The 15,057-nt window shown below is 39.4% G+C and overlaps 5 protein-coding genes across 5 annotated transcripts; 2 read left to right on the forward strand and 3 right to left on the reverse strand.

The window, feature by feature from the left end:
- The first annotated feature begins 15 nt into the window (after positions 1-15).
- Positions 16-5,714, forward strand: LOC6653085 (ras-related protein Rab-27A). Its single transcript, XM_002075203.3, has 3 exons — positions 16-499; positions 4,701-4,982; positions 5,038-5,714. The coding sequence occupies exons 2-3, from the start codon at positions 4,824-4,826 to the stop codon at positions 5,569-5,571; spliced, it is 693 nt and encodes a 230-aa protein (XP_002075239.1). The 5' UTR covers positions 16-499; positions 4,701-4,823; the 3' UTR covers positions 5,572-5,714.
- Positions 5,707-7,511, reverse strand: LOC6653086 (trypsin alpha-3). Its single transcript, XM_023181387.2, has 4 exons — positions 7,267-7,511; positions 6,470-6,671; positions 6,128-6,413; positions 5,707-6,069 (listed from the first exon to the last, which is right to left on the reverse strand). The coding sequence occupies exons 1-4, from the start codon at positions 7,319-7,321 to the stop codon at positions 5,722-5,724; spliced, it is 891 nt and encodes a 296-aa protein (XP_023037155.1). The 5' UTR covers positions 7,322-7,511; the 3' UTR covers positions 5,707-5,721.
- Positions 7,512-7,826: 315 nt separating this feature from the next.
- LOC6653087 lies at positions 7,827-9,356 on the reverse strand. Its single transcript, XM_002075205.4, has 3 exons — positions 9,100-9,356; positions 8,832-9,040; positions 7,827-8,775 (listed from the first exon to the last, which is right to left on the reverse strand). Exons 1-3 carry the CDS (start codon positions 9,176-9,178, stop codon positions 8,293-8,295), a joined length of 771 nt encoding a protein of 256 aa, XP_002075241.1. The 5' UTR covers positions 9,179-9,356; the 3' UTR covers positions 7,827-8,292.
- Positions 9,357-9,437: 81 nt separating this feature from the next.
- On the forward strand, positions 9,438-11,456 carry LOC26529968 (inositol polyphosphate 5-phosphatase K). Its single transcript, XM_015176444.3, has 2 exons — positions 9,438-9,673; positions 9,751-11,456. Exon 2 carries the CDS (start codon positions 9,752-9,754, stop codon positions 11,258-11,260), a length of 1,509 nt encoding a protein of 502 aa, XP_015031930.1. The 5' UTR covers positions 9,438-9,673; position 9,751; the 3' UTR covers positions 11,261-11,456.
- Positions 11,457-13,194: 1,738 nt separating this feature from the next.
- Positions 13,195-14,757, reverse strand: LOC6653088 (ubiquitin-conjugating enzyme E2 G2). The gene is made up of 4 exons (XM_002075206.4): positions 14,462-14,757; positions 14,269-14,350; positions 13,927-14,186; positions 13,195-13,854 (listed from the first exon to the last, which is right to left on the reverse strand). The coding sequence occupies exons 1-4, from the start codon at positions 14,502-14,504 to the stop codon at positions 13,736-13,738; spliced, it is 504 nt and encodes a 167-aa protein (XP_002075242.1). The 5' UTR covers positions 14,505-14,757; the 3' UTR covers positions 13,195-13,735.
- Between the last annotated feature and the right edge of the window lie 300 nt (positions 14,758-15,057).

Here is a 15,057-nt window from a genome sequence, read left to right on the forward strand (position 1 = left end):
GTAAACGGCGACGCACCGCAACAGGTCGTGCCACAAATTTGGGACAAGGCTTTGACATTGAACTTGGCATTGCTTGGTTTGGCTTGGTTTGCTTTCGTCTAACAGTAACGCGCGAGTCATATCCAACTCGAAGGATTTCATGATTTTTGTTCTTGTTTCTGCTGGTTGTGAACCAAAAGCAAAAAAATTGCGCTAAAAATAACCGTTAGCCAAGCTTAAGCATCCTAATCAAACTGCGTGTGTATGTGTGTGTTAGTGAGCGTGAGTGTCTATATGTGTACGTGCCATAAAACGAATTTATTAGATATTTATTTATCCCTTATCCTCGCCACCTGAGCCAACAGCAAGCCCAAGCGACAAAGTAGCGCGCGAAATTATTTTCAAAGTGTCAGCAGGAGAAACCGCGTAACGGCGGAAATGCCTTTTAGGCGTTGTTGTGTGGGTTAAATTTGTTCACACCACCCACGGCCATAGGGACTGATGCATATGTGGTTGCCAGGTGAGCTACGGACTCCATGTGGAGATATGTATCTACGAAATTCAATAATGCGTAAATTGCATTTAATTGGAAATCGTTCCGATATCAAAGCATCCATCCAGACATGTCCCAAACTTCCTGCACAATATTTATATATGTCTGTATGTAGGTATGTAGGTATGTTTGTAGGTGTATATTCATAGCAACACAAAGACACGTCCAATTCCCTCACCTAAAAACCACTCCACTCCATCCATTTCCCACGCCATCCTTCATCTCGTTATCCTTCGACCCCGACGGCAGCAGCACTACCGTTTCTCATGGTCACTTCACCTTGGTTGGCGGGGGGAAAGGGTTGATGCCACTAGAGTGCTTTCATCTCATGCAAATGTCTTGTGGTTGCAACACTTTTATTTTATGTGCAACTTTATTTAGTTTTAATTGCAGTCCACACGTAATAGGCCCGGCCCACCTCATGCCCCCTAAAACAATTGGGTAAACGACTTTTAAGCCAACTCAAGACTTGGGCGTGTAAAAATATACGACCAACAAGCAATTAAACCTTGAAATCAATAATGTTTTAAATTTAAATCAGCTAAAGCCCGACAAAGCCAATGATATACATAGATGGGAAGGAGTCTGTGGCTCTGACGAAGAGTGTGAGAGAGAGAAAGAGGGAAAGAGTAAGCGAGAGAGAAGGAGAGAGGGGGAGTGCTTATTTTTATAAGCAGATTCCTACATAAGTAAATACATAGTTTGTTTTTATGTTCATATTCATTATACTTGCTTGCTAAATAATATACCTATACATATGTATATACATACATATATGTAAGTACAGAGTGTGATTTTTGAGTTTAGTCCGGGACCCCTAATAATAATTATTTCAATTTAAAGAATCATCGGTTAGAAAACGTTTTTGACATAAGCCGTAAAAACAAATATTTTAATAGTTTTTAAAGAAGTATCCAATAAACCACTACATTTATATTAACAATTATTTTATATATTTGAATTTTTAAATACTTGGGCTCCCAAATCCCTAATACAATCGTCCTTAGCATTGTTGAAAAGAAATAGGAATACAAATACATACATTTGCAGAGTCATTCTATGTTTTAGGATAACTTGTTTTCTACTACACAGGTGTACTTTTTAATATGGAGGCTTAAGGAAATCCAGATTTTCAATTTAAATCATAGATGCCATCATATGGAAAATTAAATATAATGCTACTCTTAGTTCTGCCAGAAATAGAGATACCAACTCCAAAATGTATTTGTTTTTTTAAACGTCTGTTACCAAATGAAATTTGATTTCCCTTTTACCTGTCATTTTGAACAATGTATTTTCTAGGCCAAGAATGCCATATAATAAGTCTCAACTTTTTTATGATTGATAAAGGCCACTCGACAACAACAACAAAAACAACAGACAAATGGATGCCCGCAGGCTGTTCTGGCCGAGAACGGAGAATGACGGAGGAGTAACCTTCGTCGTAGACATACAGTATAAAGCCAATGGGAAATTAAATTATAAGACTAACCAATGTCGTCAAGTGCGTCCGAAGGCTGGCATAGTCAGACAGGCCAAATGGCATCGGCATCCAGAAGGCGTTTCGAAGAATTCATTATTGCAAACTATGCAAACGACAAAAGGAGACAGGTGGGACAGTGGGACACACACAGATGTAACTTCTGCGTATTATCAACATGTTTCGTGCCATCAGAAATTATTAGACACTGGTCCATAAACTTGAAGCATCGAGTCCAATTCGCATAGTATACCTATTTAACGCCAAGTGAAGTCAAATCAATCAATTTAAGCAAAACCAGCAATATAAAGGCAAAACAATCTAAAGAATCTATTTTAGTATTTTCGAATAATATGTTTGAATGTATTCAAATCGGCATTGGAGACACTCATTCTCATAATAAATTGAATGAATACAAAGGTCTGACTTTGAAGTCGAACCATAGACGAGTACAGTGGGTTTGGGGTTTGTTCATCTCCCAAAAATCGTTTCCTCAAATAAGTTTGGACTTTTTTCAGATCTAAATTCTCATACCAAATACTAAATTTTGTAATTTAAAAATCTGGATTTTTTAAACGGAATAAAACTTTTCTATATTCACACATGATTCGAACTTACTCATTCGTTCAATGCTCGCCTGAATCAAATGAATATAGTATTTGACCAAATTAATAATTAAAAAAACAAAACCCTGAATGTAAATTTTTGTTTGTTTTTCAATCTCCGATTTCTAATCATTCTTAAGAGAGCTTTAATAAACCATTAATACCATTATTAAGCATAGTTAATTATTAAAACAGAATAAATTTATAACAAAATTAAATTTTATAGTACAGTTCTCTAAGTTTATAAAATTCTATGAGTACTCAAAATATTGGGAGTACTCAACGCAGAAAGAGAATGAAATCTGAAATATTAAATATTTAATGAGAACTTGAACTTTTCGAATGATTCACAGATTGATTCATTAGGTTTCCCTTCTTTGCATTTGAAAGCAGTATTGAACAAATACTATTCGGATAAGTGAGTACTCAGAGTAGGCAAAGTTTTGAATGCATTCGTACAGCTCTCTAGTGCAATTTTCAATGAAATTGTAATGTGACATTATTGTGCCACACGAACTAGAACTTTGTGGCATCAATTGCCACTATGAGAGCAGCTGGTTAAGTTGATTGATTTTGTGGCACAGTACCTTGCCGGCCTCGAAACTGGGCGTCAGGTTGTCTAGCAACAGCTGGCTACCCCACCACCAATAATATAATTCCTTCTGGTTGCCTCCTCCATCTGCTCTCGTCTCCTCATTCTCCTTGTTTCCCCTCTCCACTCAGTTCTAATCCGCTTTGCCTCGAAAAGGGAAAGAGATATACTTATTTACTATATTGTTTAGGGAGGTGGAGGTGATGATGAGGATGATGATGAAGATGGGTAGGAAGGCAGAAGCAACCATACAAAAAAATTCCTTTGCAGTAGAATTATGTGGTCGCCTTTTTAGGGAGCCTACTGAGCAGTTTAAACATTTGCTATTTGTTTAATTATTTTTGCGACAACAAGGAACAAAGGGAAACCCAACAATAGCCCGAAAATTCTTTGCCCAACTTTCAAAAGAAAACGAGCGAAACGAAAAATGTGCGCCTAAAATCTTGAAATGCCTTTTTAGAATATTGCTGCTCCTGTTAGGGGGAGGGCCCCAACTCCAACCCCATCGTTTTTGTGGCCATGTCAAAGTGGATGGGTGGAACGGAGAATGGGTGAAGGGGAGGGGCTTGAGGTGGAGTCTTAAGCTCTGGCACAGGGGCATAGAATTGGAAGTAGACAGAAAATCAATAAATCGAGATTTAATGAGTTTCAAATATTGGCAGGAAGTGAAGTTGACTTGTCTTCACTTGTCTGCACTGGTCTATTGTATTGGAGAGGGACATTAAGATGAAGATGTCTATCAAGTTAAGTGCCTGGCCATCTCCTAAAACTGAATCACTTGCCATTACTTTTAATTGAATTAAAGTATAAATAAAATGGAACTGGAGTGCATACGGAAAACTTAAATAAAAAACTGCAAGATTTCACAATACAGTCAAAAGTGAAGTCGGTATAGCCTCCTAATCTAATCTTTATGTTTTATTAAAAAGGGCTATTTCGACTTAATCCCTTTTAGAGCCTCTTTATACCATGCATCCATAGGGGCAAATGGTATATTTAAGGCCGAAAAAATGTATGTAACAGGCAGACTGAAGCTGTCCAGACCCAGACCCCATACTTATATATTCTTGATCAGCATGAGTCGAACTGTCTGTATAAATAAGTACATCTCGGGGCTATAAGAGATAGAGCCTTGAAATATGATATGTAGCCTCAGGTAGTATGCAGGCAGATCAAGTTCATTTTAATTTTTAGCCACGCCCTCTTCGCCCTCGCGAGAGCTACTAAGTATATCTGAGAGCTAGAGCCATAAAATTTGGTTAATTGATATTGTTTTTTACCAATATCTGTCAGCATATTAAATGTGGCCCAAGGTTATTAACATTTTCCACAAAGTGGGCCTTAAGTGTAAGAACTCTTGAGAGTGAACGAGATAGCATGTGCTACGTATACTTGGTCTTGAGAATTTCAAACAGTTGTTTCACGAGGTGCATGGTATACAGAGGTCGGCGAGACGACTTACTTCATTTTATTTTTTTGTTCTTGTTACAGCCAATCCCCAAAAACGTAAAGAGAAAAATCAGGAGGATGACTTCGCTTCTTCTTTGGACGACTGCTTCCCAAAATCATTACTAAGTCAGTGGGACTCCCTTTTGAGAAATAGGAGAGAATAAGATGGCCATAGCTAACATTGACTACGATTATCTGCTGAAGTTCCTGGTCCTGGGTGATTCAGGAGTGGGCAAGACCTGTCTGCTCTATCAGTATACCGATGGAAGGTTTCATTCGCAATTCATATCCACAGTTGGCATTGATTTTCGCGAAAAGCGACTGGTGAGTAGGGATTAGTTAATTACCGCCAGTCGAAACGCATCTATCTGTTCCGTAGGTATACAATTCCCGTGGACGTCGTCATCGTATCCACCTACAAATCTGGGATACAGCCGGACAAGAACGTTTCCGTTCGCTAACTACCGCTTTCTATCGCGATGCCATGGGATTTCTGCTGATTTTCGATTTGACCAGCGAAAAGTCGTTCCTGGAGATAACCAATTGGCTGGAGCAACTACGCATGCACGCCTACTCTGAGCAGCCGGACGTGGTGCTATGCGGCAACAAGTGTGATCTGCTGCAGATGCGTGTGGTCAGTCGCGAGCAAGTCCAGGCATTGGTGCAACGCTACCGTCTACCCTACATCGAGACGAGTGCCTGCACGGGAGCCAATGTGCAGCAGGCTATGGAGCTGCTGGTGGGCTGTGTCATGGAACGCATCGAGAACGCCATGAGCAATCGCGAATTATCCTTGCTGATGACTCAATCAAGATGTTTGCCAAACATGGTCTATGGATCGGAATTGCTCCGACTCCATGAACGTGACAATGACGCCGATGCGACCACGCATCGACGCAACTGCAATTGTTAGAGGAAGGATGAGCAAGTGGCCAACACCTCACCTGCTTCTTTCTGACTCATTATTTTAGTTTTTGTTGTATGTATATGTATTGGTTTTTTTAATGTGTCTTTCTAAGTGTGTGTTCTCTGTAAATAAATGTTAATTTGTTGAAAAAGAAATTTATTTCATTAAGCATACGGTGAAAAACAATATTAAATAGGCAATTCCAGATTCAGCCAGGATGGATGCTTTGCTGCGCTCATCGATCCACTGCCGATAGTACTGGACATCCACATAGACTCCGGGCAAACCAGGCTCCGCGCAACCATACCCCCAGGATACCACCCCAATTACTCGTCCCTCGTACACCAATGGGCCGCCAGAATCCCCCTGACAGGAGTCAGTGCCTCCTTGCAGTCGGCCGGCACACATCATGCCTGGAAGCAACCCACTCCCATATATTAGACCGCATGTCTGGTGTCGAATGGTGCTGACATTCGTTGTCATCAGTATGGTCGATAACGAGCTCTAAAGGAATCGATGGAAATGATTAAAAGTCTAGCGAATCGGTTGTCCGTGCCGTTACCTGCTCGGTCCTGCCCCAACCGGACACTTGGCACATTTGACCCGCTCCCGTTGGCTGCGTAGCCAGTTCTATGGGCTGCACAGTCAGGTGGGTGCGATTTGGTGGCAAACCCGTCTTTAGAAACATTACGCCGACATCGTCGCGCATACTATCCGGAGTGAAGGTGTTCATGTAGGCTATGGAGCTAACTTCCGACACTATGGTGCCGTTCACATGCTCGAACCGATTCAGTGTGCCCATGACCACAATGAATTCGCTGGCCCTACGATACCGTTTGCGTCCAGTGCTGATAGGAAAAACTATTGTTAGATGATGGAACGGGTCGGATGACCAACAACTCACTTGTACAGACAATGGGCGGCAGTGAGTACTTTATTCGGACCTATTAGGGATCCGCCACAGATGTGACCACTCCCGAAATTCTTATCATGCTTCCTCAGACGTATGGACACCAAATGCTTTGTTTCGGCCACAGTTGCGGCAGTGCCATTGATTATACGCGACTGTGGAGTGGGCAGGATCTGCCCAGGATCCTGTAGAGTAACTAAACAAAAGATTTCCAGCTTAAAGGATGCCAAACAACTCGTTAAGTCCTTACGGTCTTTGTTATTTCAACATAATGTAAACGAGGTCAAAGTCTTGCACTGATACGGATCACAACTCGTACCGATCTGATTATTGGTTACAATATGTAATGGATAGTATCGTTTCATTTCTCAACATAATCGAAAATCAAAATTGGGCAGTGTTCTGCTTTATCTACATACATATTTCTACGAACAAGTCAAAATTGTTCTTTACATTTTATCAGCGATGTGACGGGAAATACCCAATACTTATCACCGTAAGCTTCCAAATATATATGTATATATGGAGTACATATATATATATATGTATTATATTGTACATAAGTAGTTTAAATCATTACATAGATTTCTGTTCATATATATAATGCTGACATCGGCCTCGAATACTTTATCTTTAAAAAAAAAAAAACAGTAATGATGTTTTATGTCAATTTCCGTTCTGTTTTGCTGCAGTTTCATTAAAAATCAGACAACGTCTATTTGATAGACAGATACAACAATCTTATCATGTCAAAGGATTCTCACAAGGACCACAAATATCTGTCAACTTACGCATTGGAGCACAAACCACTAGCCACAGGTAAAAATTAGCAATGCTATGCGTCATTTTCTTTTTTTAAGACTAGATGCTGGAAAACCAGAGAAAAAAAAACAACAAAATATTCTTTCTTCAATACAAAATCAATCTGAATCACAACCGAGTTCCACCAATGCACTGCTCCGACTAAAATACTAATAAAGCAAGTAAAAAAAAAACAAAAAACAAGAAGAAATAATGATATAGAAGGGTGCTACTACATTGAGTACCAATTGGCAATTAGACTGGCACACTATCAGCAAATACAGCAACTAGATAACGGAGAGCAAAGGAAAAATGACAAAAAAACATATTAACCATCAAAAAGCAGAAAACGAAAATGAAAAATATACATACATATATATTTCATCTACTGCAGTTTACGAGCGAATCTAAGAAAGAACCACAATATACGAATGAAGTTTTATCCTGTTTGTATGATTCAGATGGACTTACCATATAACTACATACAAACATATATCCTAGCACTGAGCGAAATCTTAATAAACTCTTGTAATGGTGTAAACTGTTTAAATGTATTTGTAATTCGATTTTTAATAAATGTATAAAATGCGGATACATAAAAAAAATATACAAACGATAATCGATCGTCGCGTATAATAATATGAAATTTTCGTTAGATATGTAAATATTAATTGCTTTTACTACATATACATTTAAATGTGCATACGTATGTGTGTATATGTGTGTCAAATGATTTTTGGTTACATTTGTCTTGTGGGTAAGTATAAAAAGATGATTCGAGAGTTAAGGTAACCAAATTTGTTGTGAAGGCACTTGGACGGCATCAGGAGATACATAGTGATTGCGTATAATAGTACTTTACACATATGGACGGAGATTCAGAAAATATTTTTGTTGATTGGAATGCATTAAAGTTCGATGCGTGTATGTACATACATATGTATATATATATGTATGTTTTTGTGTAATTTTACGATGCGTATGCTTAGGCGTTTTGTGCACTATTTTGTGTGTGTTTATATATAGCCCTGGAGACTGCGCGATTGGCTATGATGGTGACGTGGTGGCTGATAGCCCGGCTCATGCATTTCCATTTGCATAACCAGATTCTTTTGTTCACCACGAGCCTCGTAAGCCTGCCGAGCCTCACGATGTAAAATAAGTGCAGCCAATCCAAGCAGCATAAACGTGACGACAGCCAAGGCAAATGACCAGCCGAGCACATTGAACTTCGGATACATAAGCCAATCGCGACGATAGGCACACCCGCCAAAGATACACACAGCGAGGAACATGAAAAGCGACGATACGGCTGTTCCAAGGAATGAAAGGCGCACCAGGAGCCACTCATATTGGAGGACTGCTTTTAGCGGTAATCGTATGATGGTCAGCGAAAGAAGCGTCAATACACAAAGCACAATAATGAATGACATGGTGACAAAACCCTGAACGGACATCAGCCAACCAGGCAGCAGATATTCACGTATCACATAGTATTCCTAGAAAAACAGATGTAATAAAAGAGCAACGATATGTGATTCCTGCTTTTACTTACGTGGGAGAAGATATTATGACATCCGGTGAACTGCTTGGGGAACTGATACTTTGGATATACAAAACTTTTAAAACAATATTGCCAGAGACCCATATTTTTAAAACTACTGTGTGTCTCTTCGTACGACTCAATCCAATAGGGGGAACAGAAGGACATCATCAGTACGAAGAAACTGGCAAAGGTGATTATCGCACCAAAGACAACGCCATCTGAAATGGGAATGATAGATTGCAACCATCGTAAATTCGATCTCATCTGTGTCACTCACTTGTGGCTCGCGGATAGTCGCCCTTCTCCACGCTGTTGTCAGTGGTGTCCTGCGACTGCTGCTTGTTCAATTCACGCATTTTTCTGGCTTCTACCACAACTTCTCTATCAATTTAACTAAATTGATATGCTGCACTCACAATAAACAAGCGTAAACAAATAAAATATTACAAAAACTTTGTACACACCCTAGATTTAGTAAGGTGGGGCTGGGGCCGTTGAAAAAAAAACAATTCTACAAGTGTGGCCAGCTGCCGATATTAACTCATAGTAAAGTTATCGATTTGGCTATTTGAGATGGACGTTTAATCGATAGGCAAACACAACTGATACTTTTGAAAATGCACTCCGAAGCTTTTCATTGTGTCATGACTCTTTTGACTTAAAACTGAGAATTAACTCGCCATACCATCGTTACTGACTTCATGAATACTCACGCCCATACACCTCTTTACCACCCACAAAAACAATTGCAAGCCACCACTATTGAGCCACCCATCCATTGAGGGCGCTGTTCGCGAAATCACCTACTGGCTGGCTATTCGCAGAAAAAAACATAAAAAACAACTTGTTAAGTAAGTAACATTATTTACAAAATGTAAAGCTTTTTATCTTCTAACAAGTGTGTGTGTTTATGTGTGTGTGTGTGTAGAATGAGCAACAAGACGGACGCAAACACGAGCGAAACCAGCGCGCCCGCTGCTGCTGCTTCAAATCAGCGCCAACAGCTGGAGACATATCGGGTCTATGTTGTAACCTGGAATGTGGGCAGTCGTTTCCCGGATAACATCTCACTGCGTCAGTTGCTCGGCATTCATGATGCTGGAGCAAATGTGGACGCTTCGCACTTGCCAGACATATATGCACTAGGATTGCAGGAGGTGAATGCACAGCCACAGCAACAGATGCTCGGCCTCTTCAAGGAGGATCCCTGGACGCATAAGGCGAAGAAACTATTGCGGCAATACAACTATGTGGCCTTCAAGACGGAGCAAATGCAGGGCCTGCTGCTGACAATGTTTGTCCGTCGCCAGCATGTGGAGCATTTACATGACATTGAGGCCGAATTTACGCGCACTGGCTTCGGCGGCATTTGGGGCAACAAGGGAGCTGTGAGTGTACGCTTTACGCTATATGGATGTGGATTAGCCTTTGTGGTCGCTCATCTGGCTGCCCATGACCATCAGCTGGATGAGAGAATTGAGGATTACAAGCAGATATTGGAGCATCATCATTATCATGTGAAGCGTTATCGAGAAATCTATGATCATGATTATGTTTTTTGGTTTGGCGATCTCAATTTCCGGCTTGAGGGAAATGATTCCTCATCAGAGGTGAGGGAGGCATTGCGGGATGATAAACAGCACGAGGACTTGATTCATCGGGATCAACTCTATCAGGTGCGCGAAAAGAGTCAACAGGCATTCCAGGTCATGCACGAACGTCTTCCCGCGTTTCCGCCCACATTCAAATTTAAGGAAGGGACCTCCGAGTACGATTTGAAGCGTCGGCCGGCCTGGACGGATCGCATAATGTATGCCGTTCAGCCATCGAATCGGCAGCCAGAAATGCAGCTGGCCATCGAGCAGTGTTCATACAAATCCCATCCGGCATACAATATTAGTGATCATAAGCCAGTGACAAGCGACTTTACCATTAAACTGTATCCCAATTGCCGAGTACCAGGTGTTACCTTCTCTTCAATATCGGTGTGGCGCATTGGCGACGAGAACACCGTCGAGTATCGCAAGCAGGCCGAATTTGAAGAAGGTGCTAACGATTGGATTGGAATTTTTCCGGTGGACTATGCCAGCTTGGCAGACTATTCGGCCTATGAATACGTCAATCAGGCCGAGTCCCCCACTTCGTCAGATTCGAATAATGAACATGAATACTTTGATAACCCAAGGCCGCATCGTCGCGGTCACCATCATCATAGAAATCGTCAGCGCTTGCGTCGCCAAGTGGAGGCCAATCAGCAGGAGCAAGTGCGCATTGATTTTGCTGATGATGTCGATCTGCGCCATGGCGAACAATATTTACTTATCTATTTCCGGAGTACGGGCATACGAGGTGTGACAAGTCTGGCCGGGATTAGCAATGTATTCGTTGCAGAAAAGCGACAAGGATCGCCGCATCGCACCGAATACCATGTTGACTAGCTATCCGAGGCCCTGGACATCTTTATTCTTTAGTAAATGCTTTCATTTCTCTTGCAATTCTTTGTTTTTACCTTACCTTATCTATCCCATAGCTTTATCTTTATTATTATTGTTATTGTGTGTGCCTTTTGTTAAGTTTGCTCTCGTTCCACAATACCAAGTGTATAACCAAATCTATACATACAAAAATACCGTATACCTATATTTTTATATGATTATACACAAATTCACAATTATGTAAAGTGAAATGACTGTTTACCTCCCACCTTTGTGCCTACCCACCTCCCTACTCTCTCTTTGTTTTAATAATTTTATCATGCATTATTTCATCAGTGATTACGTGTTTCGTTACATACGTTCATTTCATTATTTTTAAATATGATGATGATGGCGTTCAGTGGCGTAGTATTAAAAATATTTAACCGGTTTGCTGTCTTCTTCTCTCCTTTGCTCTCGATTGACCATATATGTATGTATGTAAATTAGACTATCAGTGAGAACTTTGTAACTATATATGTATGTAGGGAGAAAGCAATTAAAAATTCCAAAACTATATACATATGTACACACCTGCACCCATGCCTAGAGGGCCCCTTATTCAATTAAGAGTTCAGAGTTACTAGGTCAAAAAAACTTTAGTAGCAATTTGATTTGTATATGAGAGAACTGAAATGAAACAGTCTTAACGCCTTGTTAGACTTAATTAACCCCAGTTGAACGATAGTCTGTACTGATATCATTTTTATAGATATTTTAAAAATAGACTAGTGAGTAGGGCAGAATTTGAATAGAAGCAGTTGGTAAAAAAAACTATACCATGGGTGCATTGCTACTATTTGCTAGCTAAAAACCTCTTTATAGTAATTTCAATATGGCTAAAGACAAGCTAGTGTGAACACACACACAACGGCCTTAAAAATTCAATCGCATATAGGCCAAATGAGAAAATTAAAAAACTATATCAGTGTAAGCTCTGAAAATTTGGGATAGTTTTGAGAATTTAAAATATAGTCTGTACTTGAATATAATTTTTTTAAATGAATTTTAAATACTTTGATGACCCAAACCTGATTTTGGTTAAACCAGTCGCCAAAAAAAAAAACATAAATTTGTTGATTTTATACTAATTGGATATTTGGTCTATGATTTAAAATGCCAGCAAATTTGAAGAGACTTAATTTTTAGAAGATATAAAATATGTGTAATTTCAAATAAGACGACGTAAAAAAATTAAAAACTCCAAGTGTCGCAACAGTATAGCCCCTCGAAGCAGCTATAATAAAAATCGGATATTGCTCAACCACACATACATACGCAACACTATAAAGATTGAACATACATATACACTCAATCAATGTCAATGTATACAGATAATGTAAATCGAAAAACAACTATGCCAAGTTGACGGAAGTTTTTGCGATTAGATAACGATTTGAATATTGATAAACCTCAAGGGTTTATCCTAGACAAGTAAGCTGACTAGATGATAGCATATATACAGATTTTATCTGTATTGTACGCACTAGGCGTATAATTGATTTGTTGGCAAAAAGAATTCATATTTGCATTTAAAGAAACATATAAATATAGATTGTAGACCATATTTCTGCACAGTCTAAATATGCCTATAGACCAGATAAATAACATGAAATTGGTGTTAAAAAAATAGAATCCAATGTCGTTAAATTTGCTGCATCGTGTAAACACTCCAAACTTAATGCCTATACCTATATACATACATATGTACTGCTGCAATTGACTAGGTCACAAGAATTTGAATTCAAAACGTTCAGTCAATTACAAAGATAAGACTAGTCATAAAATATGATAAATACACATACATATATAAACGCATATAAACAGAGTCTGTAGTACAGACATCAAGAAACATTTGTTTGGGTCTCACTTTGCAATAAATTGCTAAAATTCCAATATTTTCTTGTAGTTTTATCTTTAATTATATTAGAGTTGAGCTCCATTTCACATTTTCAAAAGCCTTAAAGTATGCGAAATCAACAACAAAATTAATTGTTTACACTATATAGAAAATAATCGCAGCTTAGTTGAATTACAAAAAAACAAAAAAAAAAGAGTCCAGTGTAGCTAATTATGGGCTGAAGATCTTCAATTTCAGCTGAGGATTGCACAATAAACGAATAATTCAAAAAGAAGGTACAAAAATTTGTTGGGAGGAAATTTGGAAGGGGAGAAACGTAGGGTTACGGTAAATTAAGATAATTGTACAATACTAAAAGATGGTAAGGCTAACAGGAATGGCCCAAGGAACATCCAATTATATTGCCAAGTTTTTATTATTTTGTCTCTTCACTTTAGCTAACTTGGCGAGAGAAGGGTGGTGGAACTGATTTATATTTGTCTCTTTTTAGTTTTTTCTTGTTTTTTTGTTTCATTTTCTGTGTGTTTACTTTGCATGGTTCATAGGGAATATTGGTAGTAGTTGTGGAGGAAACTCCTCTATGTGGGTAATCCGAGTGTTTTGCGTACCAAACGCCGCGCAATAATGTTGAATTCTTCTCTCCTTTCGCGCCACATAATGGCTGCATCCACATTGGCTCCACTTTCATCGTTGGGCTCTAGAATTGTTAGCAAACAAAATAAAGTTAATGTAACTAACGTTATATGAATACAATGGGTTCTTCATTTACCCGCCAACATGCTAACCACACTTAATAAAATCTTCTCAACACTTTGGACTGGACTCCAACGTTCGGCCGATAGCTCATAGCCCATGGGATCATCGCCGGGAGCGTGTAGAATTGATATGCAAACTCGTCCATCGACAAATATATTGGGGTGGAACATATCACAAGTGAATTTCATTTTTGGCGGACTCAGTGGATAGTCGGGTGGAAAAACCAATCGGGCCGGAAAGACGCCACCTTCGAAGCAGGTGCCTTCGGGTCCACTGTCAAAGTACAAAGAGCACACGAGTGTACAGAGTATAAGCATGGTGCAGACAATGAATTTTGGAATATTGAGATACTTACGCAATGAGCGCCTCCCATTCAAAGAAATTATCCTCGCTGATGGGTCCGGCCACAATACCTTCGGGTGGATCTAGTGTTAACTCTACAGGTCAGTTCGTTGTGCAGGTGTGTGCAGCCAGCAGAGAAAAGATCACAATATACCATTACAAGTTTCGACTTTGCACGATTTCCTTAAATTGGCTTATCAACTTACGTTTATATTCCGCCATTAGGCGACGTAGCGCTGAGCCAGCCATTTGCCCTCCACTTCGAATTCCTTTGCCCGTGTCCAGGTGTCGCTTTTCGTTAAGTTTCACTCTCGCCGTTGCCCACAACACGGCTTGACGTCGTTGCCTTCCCTGGTCTTATTACGATGCTGACAGATTTGGATGCAGCAGTAGACACGTCGTTCGAAATTGGCTTTAAAGTATTTATTTATGTAAAATGTGTCATTAGTGTATGTGCAAATAATAATAATTGTGTTTTCTATGACTACTATATAGTAGAGCTGGATAACCATCGATAAACTTACCGATAGCGCAATATCGATTACAATTTTTCATATCGATAGATTTACAATTTGCAGGAATTTTCAGAAATTAGGCGGAATTTTATCACCTTTAAAGTTGTAATGAAAAAAAATAAATAATAGAAAAAGGTTTCCAAGGACTTTGCGGTAATTAGCTATGTACTTAAACATCTCAGGGCTGGAAAACGCGAATCGATTTTGCCATGGACCGAGCTGCCACACGACAAAAAAATGAAATAGTACTGGTAGTGCATAAAATCGAAATACTGGCAATACTATTA

The sequence above is a fragment of the Drosophila willistoni genome (assembly GCF_018902025.1).
Source record: "Drosophila willistoni isolate 14030-0811.24 chromosome XL unlocalized genomic scaffold, UCI_dwil_1.1 Seg142, whole genome shotgun sequence".
Taxonomy (NCBI): Eukaryota; Metazoa; Arthropoda; class Insecta; order Diptera; family Drosophilidae; genus Drosophila; species Drosophila willistoni.